The sequence below is a fragment of the Pseudopipra pipra genome, chromosome Z (genome assembly GCF_036250125.1).
Source record: "Pseudopipra pipra isolate bDixPip1 chromosome Z, bDixPip1.hap1, whole genome shotgun sequence".
In the NCBI taxonomy this organism is placed as follows: domain Eukaryota; kingdom Metazoa; phylum Chordata; class Aves; order Passeriformes; family Pipridae; genus Pseudopipra; species Pseudopipra pipra.
The window spans coordinates 74,274,407-74,297,436 of record NC_087581.1 but is presented as its reverse complement, the minus strand read 5'-3'; the positions used below and the strand labels follow the sequence as shown (position 1 = coordinate 74,297,436).

Here is a 23,030-nt window from a genome sequence, read left to right as displayed (position 1 = left end):
TGTGCTGCCTGGGGCTGCTCAGGTTGAGAAGTAACTTTTGTTAAATATCTTATTGGTTTTTTTCCTTTTTTTTAAGCCCAGCTGCAGAAGCAGTGAGTGACACACATGTAGGCACTAGCTGGAGAACAGGCCTTGTTGTAAATGTTGTAATGGACTATACAAGAGGCAACTGTAAGTCCAAAGGGCCAAGGAAGGCCAGGCTCTGCCTGCAGTTGTTTCCCATTCTGTATTAACAGTGCTTACAGACATTGCAGTTGTGCAAGGAGCATTTCTGTTTAATGGAGCTGCCTATTTACTTGGTAGGCAGCACAGTCTTTGAAAAGAGTCTTATCCCACAGTGGAAATATGAAGCTTTGGACTTGAAAGCAAATCTGAATTATTTGGAAGCAAGCTGATAATTCAAATGTTTTTGTGTTAAGGGTAGTGAGGCTTTTGAAGATTGATTATGAGGTAAGAAGAGTAGCCTTAACATGAAGAAGCTGGCTTGTTTACCAAATTGGTGGGGAGAAATCACCAGAGAAGAAGCAGAATTGCAAAAAGTATTCATGGAATAATTGCTGTAGACTATAAACTGGTAATTTGCAAAGGTGCTTCCCACTTCTCAGTCTGTTTGAGGAGTCAGAGGCAACCTTACAGTGTCCCACATGCACGTTCAACATACAAGCAATTAATTAAGAGTGGTGTGAAGGTTTCTTACAGCACAGCACACCTCAGATCTTTGATGCAACTCACTCACCCAACAGACTGATTGCCTTGGTTGTTCATGTAACTTTATGGTTAATTTGTGGTATCAAAATTCAGGCATCTAATTTAGCAAAATCATCATCATCTAATTGGTACCAAGCAGAAATCTCAATTTTCTCCTGTTCAAGCAGTATTTGACAGTGATTTCCACTTGATTTCTTGGGGTTTACTACATTTATATGAAATACAGCAAATGACAGGTTCTATGAAAGCAAGTGCAAGTTTGTTTATGAAAAGCCATGTTATTCTTCTGTATAGACAGGAACTGTGCCTGCCAAGAAAAATTTTTGGGAAAGGTGGATCAGACTGTAGAGTGCCAGGATATCAGTTGTGGAGTAGGGGAGCCACCTTTTAAAACAGGTACAGCTCAGAGATTCTTGTGTACTCCCAGTTCCCAAGGACTCACAGGAATTTGAGTTACATTCAACAATTCTTAATCTGTGAGATGTCTTCTAGTGAAGGCCACCTTCTGAAGGCCAGAAACATGGAGATGCAGTTTGTTCTGGTACTACTGTAGTAGGAACTGACTTTTTATAGTTCCTTCAATAATAAAATCAAAATTTCTACAAGCTTCTGATGGTAAGTACCTAGCACAGGAAGATGACATGGTGTGTGTGTGTGAGCAATAGTCTAGAATCGCCCCTTGGACTTTCCAGACAGACTAGAAGTGTGTGATGAGCTGTGACATAAAATCTAAAGATACTGAGTCCAATACTCTGTGTGACTGCTCCATTTCCTTTTAATGTTGTGGCTGTTTGGGTTCCTGGCATGATGATTTGTGATTTAAGATTAAAATCACATTGCCAGGGATTACCACAGAGCCATGACCGCAGCTACTAGCATGAACCTCACCATAACTGTCTGAGCCGTGCACGGCGTGGAACCCTCTCCAACCAGGAAACCAAGCCAAACCAAAAAAAAAACCAAACCAAAAAAGAGGAAAGCAGCAGAGCATCACAGAAGACCCTCCTCCGAAAATGATCTCTGCCGAGTCGGAGACCTCTCTGGTGAGGTGCAGAGCTTAGCTGATTGGTGAACAGTGATTGTTTCTCTCTTTGTTCACAGTGGCTAAGTTCTGCACCTGAGGAGAAAGGAGAGGAGACTCTGTGCAGGGCAGAGAGCGTTTGCTGGCTGAGATACCTTGCTGCTGGATGGGTAGATTTGGAGTGAGTGCATGTGTGTGAGGTTCAGTATATGGAGGATAAGAGGCAGAGCTGACTTAGGGAGGACCAAAGACTTTTAGCTGAGAATAAACAGCGCTCCCGAAGTTCTCGGTCTGACTGCAAGCGTAAGGTGTTGCCTACAGTAATTTGGTTTCCATCTTCCCTAAAGGTCAGAGGAAATACTGTCTGTGACTTTAAGCTGAAATTGTCAATAAAGCTTTGTTTTATAGTCTTCTCTTTAATGGATGCTGTCCTGCTCTCTCTGCAGTTGTAGTTTAGTTTGTGTGTCATTCGCAGGAAACGGTGGCAGCTCCAGTCGGACACCACTGACGGTGCTGCTGTTGTTCCAGGCTGTGGATGGACCCGTCCTCCGGTGCCTACTGAGCTGATATCAGTTCTCATTTTACACACTGGCTCAGTTCAGCAGGAACAGGAGTCGAGCCCTAGAGCAAAAAAAGCTGTACCTTTTCTAGGAGCCGTTGAGAAATGTTGGTGCTGTTTTCTCTCAGAAAATGCCCCGGTGTACATTGTGATGTCCTGATGTTAAACACTGAATGGCCTGAGGTGGAAAAGCTGCCTCAGTACTGTTTAGAGAACTGTGTGTGGTTATGTAGCACATCACACAGTATTGCTCTGGGAACTTGCCTCCAACATCATGTTCAGAGTAACCTGCTAATAAGCAAGAGAATATGCTTCCACCATGAACCCTCTCTGTCCTCCCCAGCCCCTGTGGTAGCTCAAGGACACTGCAGAGAACAGCAGTTCTTAACTCTGCAGCCACAGCCGTGCTCTGCTGGTAACCTGGAAAACAACTCCTTTTGGAAAGCTGGGGCAATCAAGAATGCACAGATATTCCTTAACTGTGGCAGAGTAATAACTTTAAATGCTGTTTCCATTGCAGGAAAGATCACAGAGAAACCCTTTTAATAGATCTGCTTCTAAACCCCGATGGTACTTGGATTTGACTGACCCCGAACATCAAAGGAAGGATTTTGTGACTGCTAAAACAATCATTTGACAGAAATATTTACCTTTCTGTACTTCCAGAGGTTCACTGTAACTGAGACCACATGCACACAAAAACTACACACACACACACACGTGTTACTCTGGCTTTAGGTGATCCTCTGATTCAAGACATTTGGGGTTTGTCCTTGGTCTTTGATAATACAACCACTCCAGTTTGCAGATACCAAGGGCTCTTGATTTGAACAATTTATGCACTGCAGTAATTTGGAGATTCTGAAATTCGATTAAACTGTATTGTATACTTAAAATTTTGTTTGTAACTTCTTTGTCATATTAAAAAATGCCTCACATAAAATCAGCAGGAGCTGGGATGGGACTTGGGAGATTAATTAGAAGCATAAATAATCTGTGGAAAGTGACCTACCATCGTCCTGGTGAAGGGATGGGACTGAAGGAAAAACAAAGATCAGCATTTTCTCTCTGTGATGTTTAGGTTAAATTTTACCAGAAATGTCAGCCCTGTTTTCTGAAAGTGTCTTTTATACCCCTGTGCTGCTCCTTTTTCACACTGATATGTCAATTGTAGCTCTTCTTTCCTGATCAGTGGAGCACTACACTTCTAGAAGACATTTTAATTGGTCCTTTCACAGAGTAAGAATTTAAAACACAAAAATTGAACATATTTCCTTTGTACTCTATTGTTTTACATAAAATGATCTTGTAAAAATAAATATTTTTTTCAAGTATGTCTGGTTCTTTCCACTGCACAGTGGTTCAGCATTCACAAACTTGGGAAAAAGAATGACCCCATTTCTGGTTTTGCAGCAGGAGAAAAGCAGCTGAAAGATGTTAGTTAATGGATATTAACAAGAAAAATTAAATGTGGTAATTTCTTTTAAATTTTTGTTCTCAGCATCTAAAGTAAGAGCCTGCCTCAACAGTGACTTCAGCACAAAGAGTACAGTTCCTTTTCACCTCACCACATTTTCTGACCTCTCCCTTTCCAGGCTTACAGTGTCAAAACCTGAGTGACGGGACACTCAGCGAGTTCTTTCAAGTGCAGCAAGAGTGAGGAAATTGTCCAAGAATGGCCCAGACACCACACTGACTTCTGTGGTCACACTCAGAGATGGAGCTCTGATAGGAGCCCATTCAGAAAAGAGTTCTGCTTCATTTCACAGGTTTTTCTGCAGAGGCCACCAGCTTGCTTTTTGCTTTTTCCATTGTGTTAGGGAAAAAACCCAGAGCTGCATAAGACTCTTGCATAGGACACACAGAAATTAAATACACTGCAAGCCTCTTCATAGCCACTCCTGTTAAAACTACTGGGCGAGTAAGGCACTCCTCACCTCTGTAAATATCATCACATTTGGTTTCTTTCAAAACAAGCTACTTGCATTTTTTGTTAATATTGAGCACAGCAGTAGTTTGTTCTGTTTGCTGCAGCTGTTCCAGTCTGTCTCAGCAGTATTAACTTGACTATTTCCCTCACTACAACTTTGTGATCCATCATTCATGGTAGCAACTGAGAAAATGAACAGAAACTAAAACACTAACACCAAACAACCTAAAAATGGCAAAGAGGTGGCAATCCTGGCCCTTTATCAGGTTTTATAGGGCCTTTTGTTACTAATCCAAGCACTGTGAAATACAGTAAGGCTTCAGATTAGGAAGAAAACTAAAGACAGCATTGAATAGTTCTGTGACTTACTCATCATGAGTAAGAGATAATAGGAGATTCATGTATGTATTATATAGTAGGGTCATTATCATGATATAAGCATTTCCTTAGTTTAAAATCTTTCTGAATCATGAAAAAAACCACTGGAAGTGAGCCACAGACTGTCATTTAATTATTGGAGTTTTTAATAGGCCCCACTGAAAGCTTAGCAGAAAAAAACCAACAATGTTACTCATTTTACTCAAGATTTTACTCTCCAGGTGGGTGTTTCTATGTTATTTCCCTGAGCTGTAGGCTCTAATTGTAGTAAATAAGTGAACAAAAAACCCCCAAAAACATTTCCAAACTTACTGTAACTAAAATAATTATTGGAAAACATGTTTTATCAAATGATCCCTCCATCCAGGAATCGGAGTCAGTGATCTTTGTGGCCCCCTTCCAACTCAGTGTATTCTATGATTCTGCAATCCAGAGCTGACTGTCAACACAGTAAAATCCAATGGAACTGCACAGTTGTTGTTTGTTCTTAAGCACAGTCAGGCTTTTGGGGCCAGTGGCAGAAATGTAACAACATTAAATGGGCATTTGGAGGTGAATACTAAGACCTGAAGTCTGGTGTCCATTGCCATGTCAGTGTGTGTGACTGTGACAAACACAGACACCCTGGAGGTGGCTTCTGCTCTACTTACGTTTCATTCTACCTCTGTTTCATAGTCAGCCCTCTCTGAATAAAATACACCATTTCGTAAGGGTGGGTTTTTAAGCGTAAGGCCCATCCCTAATTCACTCTTCTCCAAGCACAGTGGCAATTCTACCCTGAATAGCACTAGAAAGTCCAGTGCAGAAGGCTGGACTATCTCCCACTTATCCCATCAGGCCACCATCTGGTTGGGATCGGGGTGATTCTTTTCTGGATGTAGCTTTGAACTGTAAAAATGAATCTCAGATGAAATTAAAACTGTATCCATACAGTTAGGCAAGGGTCACCATCTATTGTCCTGTGCCACTTACTGGGTCACTTCTTCAGAATAAAGGCAGAGCACAACAAGGGGTGACCTGGCAGTCCCTTGGCCCCACACAGGACATGAATTCCTGGGCACACACGTTCTCTTCCAAGCCCAGAGTGACACAGACCACTCTGCTGACAGCTTTGTTTGCTCTGCAGCTTTGCTGGGAGGTGTTTGCAGCTGCTGCTGTCTCTATGCTTTCTCCTTTAGGAGGGAATTAGCTGTACCCTATTGTCCATTCCTCACACACAGTGGGGAAGGGAAAAGGTCTGGAAGCAAATCTAACCAGAAATGCAAACTGAGCGAGTGGGCAGCTTGAGGAAACAAGAAGGCTTAAGAAGCCTAAAGAAAACCCTATTCCACAACACTGATTCTTAATATCTAAATGCAAATTAATATATCTCTTGGTCTTTATAATGAATCTTGTGGTCTTTTAAAGCTGTAAAATATCTAGAATTCATGAGTTATGTTCGATGTCTTCCATAACAGGAAAAGATTTTAACAGACACCTGAGTGCATTTCTGTTCTTGCCCCCAGTCTTTGATGCCTAGATTAGTAGGCATCATAAATAAATAAATAAAAATAATAAATTGCAAGAAAGGACAATGAAGCAACTAAATAGAGGGGCCTGACTCATCTAGAATTTCACCACAAGTATACTGAGTTTAGGCACATATACAAAATACTTTAAGTGAACATAGACGCTGACATGGATATGTTCCTTTGTTTCTGTGGGCACAATATGCTGGAAAAATTATTTTAAAACTTACCCTGCTGCCAGGCTGACATCACTGAAATATGCCAGTGCACAAAGAAATTGAGACATCTGTACACTGCTTGGGAGATTAACTTCATTTGTGTGCTTGCTGTGGCTTAAACTGAGTGCATATTTTCTGCACAAAATTAAGGCCTGATTCCTGGTGCTTATAGCTGCCAGCACAGGCATTTGCTCTATTACCTGAAAGCATGCAGAAATTGCAGTTGTGCAAAGATTTGCTTTTGCATGGTAATTTATACATCAGGAAACAACTTAATTTTCAGCTGAGCATTGCAGTGTATTAGCAGAGTACCCCAACAGCAAAAGTCTGGTTTGCTTTTTGGCATGTGGCCATGCCAGCTCTGCTGGTTTTGGCACCCTCTGAGCAGCAGCTAAACATCACTGCACACTTTGTTTAATGTAGCTCACTTCAGTCATCTCTGAAAATTCCATGTCTGACTGCTCCAGGCTATTCCTCTGGGCCTGTTGGGACCTGTGTCTCTCCTGACACTCACTCTGGGACATTCCATTCATGAGCCGGTGGCTGCTTTGCCACTGTCATCATCCCCAGCCCTCCTAACTCCCTCTGAACAGGCTGCTTTGAGAAGCTGGTGTTTGGCACCATAACATATTTCACTTCATCTTTAATCTTGAAAGGACAGTGGTCATCATCTGCCACACAGAAAAAACCTTTTTTCTTTTGTTTTTTTAACCTCAGGTTGTTACATCACAGCAATGTGTAACTCTGTTTGGCAGTTGTCTTGTATCTGGTAGTAAGAGTTATTTGCTTTACAACTGTACCCCCTTACAGCCAACTCTTGCAAATACAACAAAACTAAAAATTACAATTTGCCAGCAACCATCTTACTCCAGTCTGCATCTGTCTCTTGGTGTGCCCCAAACTCACCTGTTTAACTGCCAAACAGGACCAATCAAAGTTCATTCCAATTTACTCAATTTCACATCTGAAAAGCACTATTACTTTTTCTTGTTCCCTAACTGTAGGGAACCTCACTGCCCCTCATTCTGCCTTTCACATGCCCCTTCAGCCAACATTTCCCTACATGTCCTACAGACCTGGTATCCTCCTTAATTTCTGTTCCCAGAAGTGACATGGCAATACTACTCCACAATACTGACATCAAGATTTTGTCATTGCCACCACTCGAGCTGAAACTGCCCATCATTATCATCTCTTGTTCCTTTTGACTATTGTGCTGGTTTAAGAGTTAACCAGCAGGGGAAATGAACTCAATTCAAAGGAGAGACTATAAATCAGAATAACAATTTATTAAAATAATACAGTAAGTACAATCATACAAACAAACAAGTGGTCTTAACCCACAAAACCCAAATGTATAACCCAGTACCCTGGGGCATGAACAAAGTGCTGTTCCTTGGGCCCCGCCTGAGTCCAAAGTAAAGGGAGAGGGGAAGAACCTGCTGGTGGGAGAGCTGCTGCAGTCGGGCCAAAAGTGGTGATTGCAGTCCAGTGGTGGTCTAAGTCTGGTTGAGAGCGATGAGCTGCAGCCTTCCTCTGGATCCCACGAGTGGGTTAAAAAATGTTCCAAGACTCCAAGATTATATATCCTCCAGTTCAGGCAGGAATGCTCAGTGCTTCCCTCAGGGCGGGGAGTTCCACAAAGGGTGTGAGGACAAGAGCATCCTCCTGTCTCACAGGCCTCTTAACACCTAGTTTATAGCCTGAGGAGTCAGGCTCTATGGGCAGAGGGTGTGAATAGTCTATTGACAACAGTAGTCTAGTTTCTGGGAAATGGCATGGAAGGCTATAGAATACACAGTTTTGGGTTACACCCACCATGATGAACTGGTCTTCAGCTGTCCTAACTAGGACAACTATACAAAGGCTTTTTAATAAGCTCCCAATTTTAGCTGAGGGAAAAAATTGTCTCTCTTGGCTTGAATATAAAAAAGATGCAACTACATGACATAAATGCTGAACTCTTTCCTTCTTTGCATGAAGAGTCAGATGAATAATCACAAGACTGTCAGTTTTATGCACAAACAAGAAAGCCCATCTACTGACATTTTATGGTTCCTACACACACCTACCCCTAGCATTTGCCTCTCCTTTCTTCAGTCAAATCACAGGAATAACAAGTTTCCCACTTGACAGCTGGGAGGAAAGAATGGGAATGGGGAATCAGTCATACTAAGAAAATAGTAAGACCAGTCTTTTTTAGTTCTGAGGGTACCTGATTCTCTCTTTTACCATGTTGAAGCAATGCCAGCACCAGTTGAAGGAGAGATGTGACACTGAGAAAAGCTCCACACAGCAGAACAAAGGTAAATGCTGGAAGTTGGTGTATTTTTACCACTATATTTTTGCATCAAGAGCTTTCAGCATCAAAACCACAGGCTTATAACATGCAAAACCCCAAATCACCAAAAATTATACCCCTCTCTGTCTTGAAATACAGCTGTTAAAGACTCTGGTTTCTGGTTATGTTTTAGAGGTGGTGAGGACCCACTGCTCCCAGTGCAGTCAGGAAGGAGGATCTTGCTCTGTGAATGTCTGAAAAATCGGAGCTAAACTGTCTTTCAGATTCACAAAAGAAAACTGAATTGATAGGAAAATCATGGAAGTGGCACAACAACAGGATGTCACATGGCAATCCTTTTCATATTTTTTTTAAATAGATGTGGATTGCCAGACTCTGCAATGCATTTTGAAGAACTGTCCCAAAGTAGAGTTAAAGTGGTGGGCAGTTACTGGCCTGTTCAAATGCATGATTTTTGAAGCAGAGAGGAGACAGCATCAACACCAAACTCTCTTCTTCTTTCATTTCTCTCTGATAACAATTAAGTTTGCCAAATCTGAAGAAATCAGAGCAGGGAACAGCTGACTTACAGACTGCATGGTTAGATGTAAGTATTTGAGTGAAGGATCTCAGTAGAAAAAACAGATATTCAACTCATGTGTGATTTTATATGCAAGTTCTTCATTCTACAATGTTTATGTAAGTTCAGGGTATTCCATTCTAAAAATAAAACCACCAACAACAAAAAAGATAAACTGACTAGATCTACCATTTGTACATTCATCTTGGATCCTGGGCAGAAAGGAAGAGAAGAAAAAAAAAGGTAATGCTTCTGCCTGAAGAGTAACCATGTCTGAGAGCTTGCTCTGCCAATCCAGCAAGCAAAGAAATCAAGATCAGAAAAACTATGATGAAAAATAGTCAGCAGCTATCATCTGAAACCTTTAAATCCCAACAGAATTATCTTTCCAAAACAATTGTTATAGCTCAACTGCAAGGTCTGGGCTTGACATTTGCTCAGTGTCCACTCATGGCCTGGGTCAAGCCAGTCAGAGAAAGCAACTGCAGCAATTCAGTGTGGCCTGGGAGGTGTGTGGTGCAGGGTATTGCTGAGCATTGACCACTGTGTTCTAGCAGAGAAGCACAAAAGAAAGGAAGGTTGAAACTATCATGTGAAACTGTTATGTGGGTTTTGCAATGCATTTGAAGAAGAAAATCAGTGCTTTATAGAGACAAGATTTGTCCTTCTGTCATGTCTCCAGAAAAGACAGTAATGGTTCTGCCTACTGGGAATCCCCAAAGTGCCTGAACTCGCAGATACACATCATGGCCATATTCCAAGGCCTCATGGAATGTGATACTGGCTTTTCTCTCTCTGTTCACAGGCATCTGAAGCTGATGTGGAAGTGCAGCACAGTCATGAGATTAAAAGCACTTAAACACTTACTGGTGGCTTCTACAGGGAATGACAGTACACAGGGGAAATTGAATCTTCAAGCTACCATTACAAGATGGTTTGAAATAAAAAAGCTGAAGTCCTGTTTTCAGAAAACTTATAGATAGTAGAAGTCATGGCATCATCAGTCAAAACCAACAAAAGCTGCTTTCTCATATGTGAAATATTAACAGAACTTCTGACAGTAGCAGACACATGACATATTGCAAGAACCTGTTTTGGAAGCCTCAAAATAAACTCACAAGCTAAGAAATAAAATCAAAGGATCAAGGAGTGAGTAAACTGTACATACAGGCTAGCTGGCACATACCCATGGGAAATCTCAAAGGCAGTGTATTTCAGTATGTTTGGTCAAGAATATGTAAAAACATAATCTCTTCAAGATGTCAGTGTGCATCTGCAGAAGTTCAAGGGCCTAACAGATATTTTTATGGAAAAGGATAGAAAAGAGAGGGTCATTGTTCCTATCATCTCACCTAATCTCAGAGGGGAAAAAGGGTTCTAGCACAGAAGCTGGTGGGGCTCAGTGACAGAGCTTTAAACTATCTTGGCTGGAGGAAAGGGACAAAATTTGTATCACAAGGAAAAACTGTATCACGAACTTGCCAGAGGAGTGGATTTCAGCAGGCCCTCATATGAATACTGCTATGAATTAAGCGTGGGATGCCTCTAGCACTACAGTGGTTTAACTACTGGTGTTGCCCAGCAAAACATGTAGATTGCATAATGAAGTCATTGCAGACTATTGGGAAAGTATAAAAACATGGATGCAAACACATGCTCGGTGTTCTCATGGAGGACTCCTCCCAGAACAATCCAGGGGTTGACTTTTTAAATGTGGGTCTAGTAGGAAACTACACTTCCATGTTACAAATTATCACCTTTCTACACACTTCTTATATCACAAGAAAAACTGCATTTTAATTAGCATGGCATTTTTAGCATGAATTACGTATTCACTTACTACTTATTCACAGAGAACATGAGTATTTTATTCTGTTGTTAGAGAATACAGCAACAAAATGGAGTAAACCTGGTTTAACAGTGTTTGTTTAATAACTGCAAGTAATTTTTGCTAGATGTTTTATCCTAAACTTGTATAATGCTAATTTGGTATTGTACCAAGCCAAACACACCACACTAGCATGAATTTCAGCTTACCAAAACTAATATTATCTCACTTGCATCCTCAGGCTGTTTATTAACACCTCCCTGCAATGTGTTACAGTGTCACAATGCTGTGAGTACAGAAACTTAATCACAAACCCTAGAAGTAACTGATTAACATGTTACTGCTGGTCAGCTAAACTGCAGTATCTGACAAGATACCTGTTCCTATAATACATCACAAAATAAAATGTGTTCTGCATTGTACTGGCACTGTACTGAGATATGGATTAAATGAAAGCCATAGACGTGGTCTTTTTTTTTTTTCCCCCTGAAGAAAATCCACAGAAATCACCTGGCCCCATGCTGGCAAGGTTGCAGAATTCAAAAAGCTGTAACTTAGCAGCCTTAGACTGGAAAGAAGCATAATCAACAGGAAGTAAAATTTACTGTCTGTGTTCTTATTCAAAGCAATGCCTTGAAGCAGAAGGATTTTGAACAGTTCTCTGTGCTCAGTGCACATCCACAACCAGGGTGTGACCTGGAGACAGAAGGCCAGGGAATGAGCTACTGGAAGCCTGATTTCAGAACTCGTTGGCTGGTTCAGCATAAAAGTACAACCCTGAGGGCTCCAAGGAACATTTACAGAAAGCAGCAATTACAGAGGAGAAGATGCACATTGGATGGGCAATGCAGGAGCCATGACATGAGAAATCCTCCATTACTCAGATCTACCAAATCACCGCTGCCTTCCACTGGCAAACTAAAAAAAGTAGCTTCAACATCCCACAAAATCACAGCTTCTATCAAAGTTAGATCGTAATTCAAGCACTGTGAAAGAGCAAGGAAAAAGAAAAACCAAAGATTTAGAACAGCAATGCTAAATAGAGCAAGAAGAATGCCAGTACACATGTATCTGTTTTAAGTTACAGACAGCATCAATTAGGTTTCTTCCTTAAAGCGTCCTGAAACGAGCAAACTCTCCTTATAATATTTAAATCATGCAGTATTTCTTAAGAAGCCAAACACAGGAAAATGAGAATGCACCAATTCACTACTGATTTTGGGTTTTTACTGCATTCACTGCACATTTCCTTCCTCTTGAATTGACTTATCCCTATTTATCAGGATATTGATTTTTATATAAGAATGTTAGAAGAATTTTCATGCATTTTTTGGTGGAAAAATAAAAGACAGTACAGTGAAAAGACACAAAAATTCCCCTCCAAAAAGTGTAATACATATCTAAATATAATACTCATATCATCCACCTAACTAATGTGCAAGAATCATGTATTGCAATTCTTTGCCAATCCTTCTAAGTAGTTAATATTATATACAGGCATACTATGGAGAACAGATAACCAAAGAGCCCCACATCCAACAACCAGATTAGAAATTAAACAAACAAAAGAAAAATCATTGTTCCTTTGAATTAAAATTTTAGATTATTTATCATTCTAGGTTGAGACTCCACAAGTGTTTCCACTAGACAAATACCTCAGAGTTTGTGATCAACAAATAATTTAGCAGAATCCCAATGCTTTTCAGGTATGGTGTTCAGGGAACAGAAAACCAGGTTGCTTGATTTTGCTTTTTTAGATATGTATGGCTATCAAGAACAGAAAAATTGCAACATATCCTTTCTGAATTTTCATTTTGAATCAAAGGGAAAAACCCCCCTTCCTTCACAAACACACATTATTTTACTTCACTATTAGCGAAGTAAAAGTACTTGCTTTTACTTCACTAGCAAACCCATTGAGAGGGCATGTAACTCCTGTGGGATGACTCACTAAGAACAAAATTGTAAGAAATCAGTCAACAGCATTACAGAAAATATCTTTCCACAGCCAAGGGACACTAAGTACATTGTTTTTCTTTTCCCTTGCTCAAAAACAAATGTTACATTCAAAAAGCTGTATTAATTCAAGATACATGACTGATTTTATATGCAAAAACAGTTTTCCAAGTAGTATCTTTGAACACAGCACAAGTTTTGGCATCAAACCTAAGTAACACACTAGAACAAACTACTGAGGAAAGTTGTGATCCTCTGTTATTACTATTCTGCATGCTTATTTTTCTGATTAAGCTAGGAACAGGTTCACAAAACTTCTTGGGACAAATACTTCCCCAAAGGTAAAAAAGTAAGCCATTGCTCCCTGTTTGTGCTCTTTGTAGGAGACAAAAAACCTAAACAAAGAAGGAAGCAAACTACCTCTAGACACAAAAATGAAAGCAATGATTTGCACCCATATGCTCCTTTTAGGAAATTTGGCCCTCAAACTGGAAAACGTCCTTATGTGTCTGTTGTGCTTGCCCTATTTTGTCTGAATAAAAGAAAAGATTCCTTGAATGACCAACAATAACATCAGTCATGGCACACTGTTAAGTGGGCTCTATTCCAAGCAATCTTTACCTGCAGTATCTGCTGACAAAGACCAGCTATTGGAATAGTACTTTGCAGTGAACACTCTCCTGTGGAATCTGCAGTACTGAAAAAAACACATTTAGCAAATCTGGAAGAAGTTTCATTTTGGAAACATTTTCAGAAAGAAGGAAAGAGTTCAGTTAATGTCGCTGACTTCCTGAGAACGTGGAGTACCTTCACCATGAATCACTCGAGACCATCGTGGGTTTCATAAAAGCAAAATTATACAACAAAACATTTTAGGAACAACTTACCAATCAAGCAATTGGATATGGTTTGCTTAAAAAAACCCCCACATCTGGGGGGTTTGGGAGAAAAACTGATCCTCAGCCTGATAAGCAACAAGGAGATGAGTGAACTGCTTTAACTGATGTAGGTCTCATGTTACAGGTGTTCAGAACAAAATTTTCAACTATTATGTTTCAAAAGATTAATATTTCCAAACAACAGGTTATTTTAATATATAGATGAGGGAATAGGAAATTGGGAGATATGCTTATGTATGTGTCTTTCTACCCTTAGCAACCTGCGGTGCAAGATGCTAATGGAATTCTGACAGTAATAAATATAGATAAAGATCTGATTTGTTGGCTTGATAAATAGATGATATTAAAAATCTAAACTTTCAATGTAAATTTTTGAAGAAGTTCATTCAGCAGCTTGACAGTCTTCTGGTTTCCTTCTCCATGATGTTTAAATCTGTATGCAGTACGGAGAAGAAGGCTATAAACTTCCTTGCTTGTATCAGTTGTCTCAGTAATCTGAAGGAAAACAGAGAAGACGGGACATAGTGCAATTATGTTGCTAAATACTAAAAATTCTCCATTAATATTTACAACAAAACCACAGATTTGTCCCTCACCACTGAACATGTGAGAAGCAACTTCTGCCCAAGGCATCTCTTTTCATTCACCTTAGTGGAACTGAGCAACTTTGAGATTTTCTACTGTTCTCTCAAGTTTAAGTGAAACAAATCAAGAGGTCAGAAACTATTTAAAGGAAACACAAATGGATAGACAGTGTAAGTTATCTCCAGAGAAAACAACTAAAAACACATGAAGGTTCAGCGTGTGTTTGGGGAGACAATTCAATTCCGTAAAGCTTTCAAACGTAAAAATAAATCCCTCCCCCAGAAGATGACAGAATACCAGGGAAAGATCCTAAGCTGCAATTTTTGCAGATCAGGAGGGACTTTACTCCTTGTTATTTGCTGTGTTAAACCTGAAGTTTACTATGCTAACCAAAACACAGCCATGCCCCCCAAATTAGTTCAACGCCATTCTGCCTTTCATATATTGCCTTCAGTCCTTTTCAAATCACATGGAGAGCCTTGCTACACATTAATGATTATACAGATACAGTCAAAGTTAATTAGACTGACAAACTCTGGCCTACAAGAGCTCACAACCACCCTGCACTCAGTTTCAAAAGTTATGTTGCTTTCTATGAAGAAGCAAGAGATTGCCTTTGGTCTTTCTGAAGAGGTTTAAAGTCACAGGCTAGTACTTTACAGCATCACAGCTCAACAGCTGCACTACTCGAGAAACTAGAAATAGCAGAGTGTAAATATACATATCCCTCCCCCCAATTTTATCACTATATTCTTATGCTAAGAAAAAAGTTGTTCATTTTTAAACTTGCACCTAAAATGTGAGAATTATCTTAGCCCTTCCTAAACAGAGAAATGTTTTGTCTGTTTACTCAGACAGCTGTATCATAAAATCAGATGCCTTACACATGCCATATACCCTATAAAGATAGAAGAGCACTCTGCTGCTGAAAGGAAAACCCTTTGGAAGTGTTAAAACTACACGCTGGCCCTAGACATGCTTGCATAGGAGTCGTGAACTTCTTCAAAGAATATAGTTTTATAGTTAAGAAAGAATTCTTAATCTCACACTGAGATAGCACTATCTTAAGAGACACAAACACATTTTGAAGTTTGCACCAATATTCCTGAAGGCTGTCATCAGCAACAAGAAGATACTGTGGCAAGCTTCCAACCTTTTACTCCTCTTCAGCTTTTTTCACACCCTAAGAGACACTGTCTGAGCTCTTCGTTCTTTCCTTCTCTCTCAGTTACCACACTGTTCTCATTGGCTTTGCTAAAGCACCAGGTTTCTCTCACATCAATGCTAACACCTAGTAACCACCTGTTCTACCTAATGGAAAACAGTGAGAAGACAGTTTCATCATCTCTGCAGTAGCTGGATAATTTAGGGAGTGATTTATAATTGGAGAAACAACATGTTTGCACATGCTATCTTGCTATATGTAAATGAACTGCAACCTACTATTTCAACTATTTCTTCATCTGTATAGTCAGGACAGCAACCTTTTCAGTAAGATCTTATCAAGAAGTGAATGGAAAACATATTGACTGTAGCTGAGGTAGATTTGTAGCAGGTTGGGTATAGCTGCTGTAGTCGTGGTCTTCTGTAATTCTCTGTGTTTTCTGTATTGAAAGGTAGAAACTTAAATCCAAAATAGTAAGATATATAACCTGAAAAAACAGAAAGAAGAAACACTCACATGGTAAATACATTCCTGGGCAACCAAATGTCCACCAGATGAAAAGAGCAAAAAGTTGGTCAGAAGATGTGTCATGAGATGCTGGTTCCAGCACTGCTCTGTCCCCATTATCCTGTGCACAGCAGCCTCCAGATCTCTGAGAGAAAGGTCTGTACAGCTGAAGAGCATCATTAGATGATTGTAGACTGCTTGAACTTCTACCTGTAGGAAATAATTTCAAAGGATGCAAGATCCTTTGGGATCTTGCAAGATTCCTTTGGGAAGAGTAAAGGTCAAATCTGTGGTATTTTTCTTTTGGATTTATTCACTGAAAGGAAACTGAATCCTTGGCAGAAACTATCCAAACATGAAAAGAGTTTGAATTTAGCTGGGAAAACAGGGAAGGAAGGGCTGTACACATTTCTTTTATACTGAATCACATACAGAGAGGTGGACAGAATGTTTTTTTTATTTTCTTTGGTATTACAAATGAAGCAGACAGGCATCAAGCCAGGATTTTACCTTTTTTAATAATTTAAGGAAATGGAGAAAATCCCTCAGCAGAACATGGTCAGATTTTTGCATTGTGGGAAAAAGAACAGAGGCTCCTCAAGGGCTCATTTCAGCATTGCTGCTATAAATCACTTAAATCCTCATGCAACCTGACCTCAGCTGATAAAATGTTCTGGTAAGAATGAAGTTTTTTCCTTCTTCCTGTGTTATTTGCAACTTATGTTTTTATGTTGTGAGTTAGCCAATAAAACCTAATTTTTAATGACAGTAGGAAAAAGAAGATTTTGGCACCTACATAATGGAAAAAACCTATAAGCAACTACTGCAAAAAATCCTAACAATAATTCTGTTCACTGTATTAAAAATGAACCAAACAAACTTGTAGAACAAACACGAGTGATTGCTGGAGCAATGGAAAAACACACCACTGCATATCCAAAGGAAAAGGACACCTGTTTCTCAACTATATTCATTGGGACAATTTGTTTCAGACATTGACCCACCCCTTTAATAATTTCACATCAAACAGTCTGAAAAAGCTGCTATTCTTGAATTAAGTAAGTGCACAAATAATACCAGAATCTACAGAAAGATAACTGGAATTCAGGATTCTTCATCCCCCTGTGCATCCTGTGTGCCAGCAACTGCAGATGGATGGCAGAGCTCACGTACCCCAGGAGTCTCATTCTTAGTGCCAACCTCCAAGTATTGTTCCTTCAACCTTTTAGAACCTAAAGCTATAAAAGGACTCCAGCAAATTCATTGAGAAGCCGAGTATTTAGTCCTGCACATATGAGTGAAGTCTAGTGAACAGCAGAAGTAGTTCCTGTGCCACCTTAATCCTTAACTGGTGAGTGGTGCAGGGGTTCAGGTGGAAACCACTTCATGTGACAGAGCTGAGAGCTAACCTGCCAAAGCACAAATTAAAAAAAAAAGCAAACAGCTAACTATAGGCAGAGGCTTTGCATGAACTGTGGGAATGCCTCTGAAGTGGCCTGACCTATGGGGGGGGAAAAAAAAAGGTCTTAGTTCAAGTACCTAAGAAAAGAATGATAATGAACTGAAATATCAGATCTGTGGGAAAAGATGAGTAACTGCATGGGTTGTCAGTAGAAAAGCTCCTTTCTCACTAAAGTTTGTCATATGTTATGACAGAATAACAAACTGATAGAATAGGGGACAGCCAGGGAAATTATTTCCTATATGGGACAAAGGGATTTCATTCTTTAGGGCTGGAGTTAGAACAATATTCCACACACTGATCTGCACCTGTAGTGCTTCCATTTCATCCACTCATGTTTATTGCTTCCATATTGCCTTCCTTCCTAAAACTGCATTCTAAAGCCAACCCTGACTCCTTTACTTCACCATAGCTCTAACAAAACTCTACTCAGCCAACATCCCAGACAATAAGAAACTCAAGAGAAAAAAAAATTTACAAGTGATTGATTGGGATATGATCTTGTGTTTGTAGTGCCATCTGGGTGGTGAGAGGGGAAGGAAAGGAAATAAAATATTGCATAATACACTGTTGTACATGGACCATTAAACATAAAATTAAAACATATTTTACTATTGTTGTGTACTGAGCTGCATTTTTAAATCAAACAGAACCCGTTTTCAAATTAAGGAAAACTAGAGAAGTTGCAGCCAGATTCTGAATCTGGGCTTTGTGCATTAGATTGCTTAGGCTAGATCAAACTTGCATAATAGGTTTAAATTAATAGGTTTCAAGTATTTATATGCACACACAGACACACAGCACTCTCTGTGCAGTGCAGTGCATAAGGTTAGAACACTGTTCCTTCTGTCAGAAACACAGCATATGGGAGTATTACCTACTTATTACATTACATGCCAAAAACTAGTAAGTATATGTAAGAGAAATCAGGATAGGCAAGGTTAGGATTCAAGGCTGTGTCTGATAAGTATCTTTTCTGCTTCAGCTGCTGTGATTTCTTGTGTTTCCTTCTCAGCAGATGCCACAACACAGGAATGCTGGAATCTGCCACACTAATTTAAAAAATACCATCACCAGGGTAGTTTTACTTGTGATTAAAAGCACCCAAAGAAAGCCAAGAAGGTGCTAATCTATATAACAAAAGAGGAATAATGTTTTCTAAATGTCACAAGAAAATTCAAAAACATTATCTTTCAACTTCTCCACTGCCACAATTCCATGGAGACCTTGTAAAGTCAATACCTTTAATTTTTCTGGTGTGCACTATCTGTTTTATAGCAATAAGATAGACTACTGACTGCTTATTGCCACTTATTGTCCCTACATCACCCACCATGGCCTGAGTCCTTTGCTGATTTTCATTCTGAGGACAGTAGAAAAATGCCAGCAGCCACAGCAAAGCATCTGGTTGTACAGCAGCCTTCAGCAATTGTTCTGCTGCAATATCCAGCCATTCTCCAAAACAAGTAACCAAATACCAGGTTTCAAAAAGGTCAGTGAGAGAACTGGAAAATAATGAAGATAAAATTAAGTATTTCTCATTATTTGACATTTTTAATTATCTTAAGTTAACTGCAAAGGGTGCTGCCAGTTGACTTTAAAGGAATCTTTGAACTACTCTTCAACAGACAATGCCTCACCTGCTTTGTACTGTTTACTCTAAAGTCAGGACTTATCTGAAGTGATCAAGTGAGACACACACAGTGCTACCAGAGATTAACTTTGGCAGCAGAACAGACTATCCACAATCCATTATTCTAATAAACTGTGACAAAATACTATGTATGAAAATATATATAATAAAATTAAACTCTACTGTTTATACTCTCCAGTTGAAGGATTTTCTAAACTTTCAATCATATCTCAAGTATTACACTCTAACATACTGTTGCTTTCCACTTTCTCTCTGTTGCTTTCCAGGGTTATTTGCTGGTTTTTGGTAATTTATGGAGCACATCTTTTTTCATAATTCATGAGGAATTACCTTTAGATGGACTAAATATAAAGTTTTAAAGGATATTCATCTCCTGACTCTTAAAATTCATGTCCTCTTTGATGAAAATTTTGAAGGTGTTTACAACAGGGTTATTGCTGTAAGAAAGGTGAGAATGGACTACCTCTCATCTCTACAGTTTCTCACATGCACTCCTCTAAAGTTAGAACAGATTAAAGACAAGAGAAGTAATGCCATGCAAACTAATGGCAGGTGTCTGAAACAAGAAGTTAAGCTATATATGGAAGGACAAACAGAAGGACAGTTAGGAGATTAAGAACCAGGAACAATTATTCCTAACAAATTTTGCAAAACTTGGAATAGATGTTTTTCTTATGTTTTATTCCTAGGGACTCCAAAATTGCTGTGCCACCCTTCTCAGGAAACTCTAAGAGACCTTAGAAATTTCAGGAGTTAATGAAGTTGTCTGAGACCATCACATCATTTGGGGAACATGACAAGGTCATAGCTTTATCTTAACACTTCCCTGTACCACTACAGTGCCTGTTTTGGAGTCACGTACCCTCCACTTCTGAGCCCACTGCTGTTTCTGCCCTCTCTGTACTGGTACCTGTGTCCCACTGTTGTTGCCAAAAGTGGCCCTCCGCTTTTTCTAGACTTGCCCCCACAAAAGGTACCTGAGTTGATTTCTGGTTTAAAATGTCATATAACACTTACTGTTCACTGAGATGACTACATATAATAATAAATCTGTTGATTAGAAGGACATAGAAAGCACTTTGCTGTAAGATTCTTCCCCTGGACTCAGCGCTGGTGAGGCCACCCCTGGAGTGCTGTGTCCAGCTCTGGGCCCTCAGCTCAGGAAGGACATGGAGGGGCTGGAGCAGGTCCAGAGAAGAGCAGTGAGGCTGGGGAAGGGACTGGAGCACAAGTGCTGTGAGGAGAGGCTGAGGGAGCTGGGGCTGTTCAGCCTGGAGAAGAGGAGGCTCAGGGGAGACCTCCTCACTCTCTACAACTCCCTGACAGGAGGGGGGAGCCAGGTGGAGGTAGCAGCAGTAGGACAAGAGGGCTGGGTCTTCAGCTCTGCCACGGGAGGTTTAGGTTGGATATTAGAAAAAATTTCTTTCCAGAGAGGGTGCTCAGCCATTGGAATGGGCTGCCCAGGGAAGTGGTGGATTCTCCGTCCCTGGAGGTTTTTAAGGTGAGACTGGATGTGGCATCAGTGCCATGGTCTGGGGGTTGGATCAAGGGTTGGACTTGATAATCTAAGAGGTCTTTTCCAACCCAGCTGATTCTATGGTTCTCTGATTCACATTTGGTGTAAAATAAGACTACTGAAAACCAATCTATATAACAGAGAGGATGGGATATAAGAAGCAAGAGGATATGCTGTATGATGGTATTTTTTTCTCCTCTGCAAATCTTATTAAGTAGAAAGCATGTAGAATCAGGAATAAAGCAATAAAAGAAAATTGAATGCAGTTTCCTCATGGATATTAGTATTTAAAAATGTGTTAGATCCATTTTCTTTGTAACTGAGAGGGTTTGATAGAAAACATTGCTGCAGGAGTTCTAAAGGAAGTAAGAGTATATTCAGGCAAATACAATATATTCAAAGTAGTGTACTATGAAAGCAAAGGGGGAAAAAGACAATACAAGCTAAGAAAGGGCTGGTAACAGAAGGAGAACAGACATGCTTATATTATTGTAATGCATTAGCATGGATGTATTTGTTTTATTTATTTGTTCTAAGCTTCAGTTATGTGTTTCTTTAAGAAGCCAGAGCCAGCTCCTGGTCACATTCCAAGGACAGAAAGATTTGACACACTTCAGGGACAAACAGGCAAGACATGGCACCAAGCTGCAGCTCATACAGAAAGTGAGAAGCTACAGGCAGACAGTCTGGCCTCAGAGGGAAATGAAAAAAAGCTTTTTTTCTGCCACTCAGCAACAAAGAAAAGCCCCCATGAGTTAACTGAAACCAAGCATGGTCACAAGTATCCTTTTTCCAGGACACAGGGAGACAGCTGGGTATTTTGTTTTGCAAGTCTGTTAGGCCAAGGTGTTCTATGTTTCTTTTGAAATATCTCAAGTTTTAAATCAAAATTAATTTGGTTTCTTTGAATTTAAAAGCTGTTTAACATTCTTTGGGCAGCCCACTGCCAGAGCAGAGCTAGGCAGATTTGTATCTGAGCTCTGTCCGAGTCACATCTCCTCACACTCCTGACTAGAAAGCATAACAGGGCAGCAGCACAGAGAAATATATGTGTTTTTATTCTTTTCATATAGACCCCTACCAAAGCAGAATTCATGTAGATAAACAATATCAGTCACAATTGCAACTATTTGGACAATAAAAAGAAAAAGCCAAGGGCAACAGGTCAGAGACATGGAGTGTCAGCTCAAAGAATAATGCAACAATGATAGTGCAGTCTGGCAGGCAGATATTTATGAAAACAATCAAGAAGCTTGAAGTTTGGATGTTTCCACAACCCTGCAGAAAGCCGATCCCAGCTTCTTCATCAAATAGTTTTAAAAGTTTTCGGGGAGAAGTGGGAGAATAGGCAAGTAAGCATTCCCATTATACACCTAGTTATTTGTTGAAAGGAAGACAAGATTTTGTTTATTCAGAGGCATATTGGTCAGGTATATAAATCCTACAAAGTTCAGGTTCAGTAAGTAATCTAATTGCTATTCTTTAAAACAAAGCTCCCTTTAGATAATAATAAGAAAATGAAGAAATGTAGCCACTAAAGACTTCAATTGACATGACTTTTTGCAAGGTAACATGCAAAGGACAAAAAGGTAGAAAATCTTACACTGCTTACCTAACGTTTGTATCTTCTACTAATGCTTTGAGCATATCTGAAATGTTTTTCAAGTGTTGAGACCAAGATGTAGTTGGGAGTTCTGAGGATGGAGGATGAAAATAAAACTTTTAAAATCCTAGTCTGTCCAACTAGGACATAACAGTGAAACCAACCACATCAAACTAACTTTAACATTTCTGCAACTCGATTCACTTAGCACACCAAATTTAAGATTTCATTTTAAATTTTCCCATTTTCAACAATACCTATTGCTGTGTTTCATAGAACAATTCACTGGCAAGGCCATGTGAAGAAGTACAGCTAGGAATATTCAAATGAGGTTGATGTTCCTTTGTGTAATTGCTACCTCAATATTAAATCAGTGGAGTAACATTCTCAGAGACTCTTGTACTGAGCTTAAATTATTGTTCATAAAAAATGGAACTATATCAAAAAGTGGTTTCTTGATGTGTATGAATGGAAAACCTGAAAAAAAGTTGGGTTTGCAGTCTAAAATATCAGCAAAATTCAACCTTCAGAGACCAACAGAAAGCCTCTTTCTTGTAATAGATATATGAAATTTTTCATTGCAACTTATAAGATAAGAAGATGTAGTATATAGATCCCAGTAACATGGTTTAATTCCTACACAGTTAGGCACTCTTTCTTTGTCATTCACTT

The 23,030-nt window shown here is 39.6% G+C and overlaps 2 protein-coding genes across 18 annotated transcripts in view; one reads left to right on the top strand and one right to left on the bottom strand.

Moving 5' to 3' along the window:
• The window catches only part of AOPEP (aminopeptidase O (putative)), a 168,092-nt gene extending 149,893 nt beyond the window's left edge, over window positions 1–18,199 (top strand). For 10 of the 12 annotated variants that reach the window (XR_010426536.1, XM_064641352.1, XM_064641349.1 and 7 more), the window contains one exon: window positions 2,809–3,616. Coding sequence is in view for 2 of the 12 variants with exons in the window: in XM_064641347.1 (XP_064497417.1) it covers window positions 2,809–2,925 (117 nt within the window). In the remaining 10 variants the exon portion in view is untranslated. Of the gene's footprint in view, window positions 1–2,808; window positions 3,617–9,988 lie in introns of those variants that run through there. The other 2 variants (XM_064641348.1, XM_064641345.1) reach the window with 1 other exon arrangement.
• The window catches only part of FANCC (FA complementation group C), a 63,880-nt gene continuing 55,033 nt past the window's right edge, over window positions 14,184–23,030 (bottom strand). For 5 of the 6 annotated variants that reach the window (XM_064641357.1, XM_064641356.1, XM_064641359.1 and 2 more), the window contains 4 exons: window positions 22,368–22,449; window positions 18,919–19,090; window positions 16,133–16,333; window positions 14,184–14,361 (listed from right to left, as the gene is read on the bottom strand). In XM_064641357.1, coding sequence (XP_064497427.1) covers window positions 14,218–14,361; window positions 16,133–16,333; window positions 18,919–19,090; window positions 22,368–22,449 — 599 coding nt within the window. In that variant the 3' untranslated portion in view covers window positions 14,184–14,217. The remainder of the gene's footprint in view (window positions 14,362–16,132; window positions 16,334–18,918; window positions 19,091–22,367; window positions 22,450–23,030) is intronic. The other variant, XM_064641360.1, reaches the window with a different exon arrangement.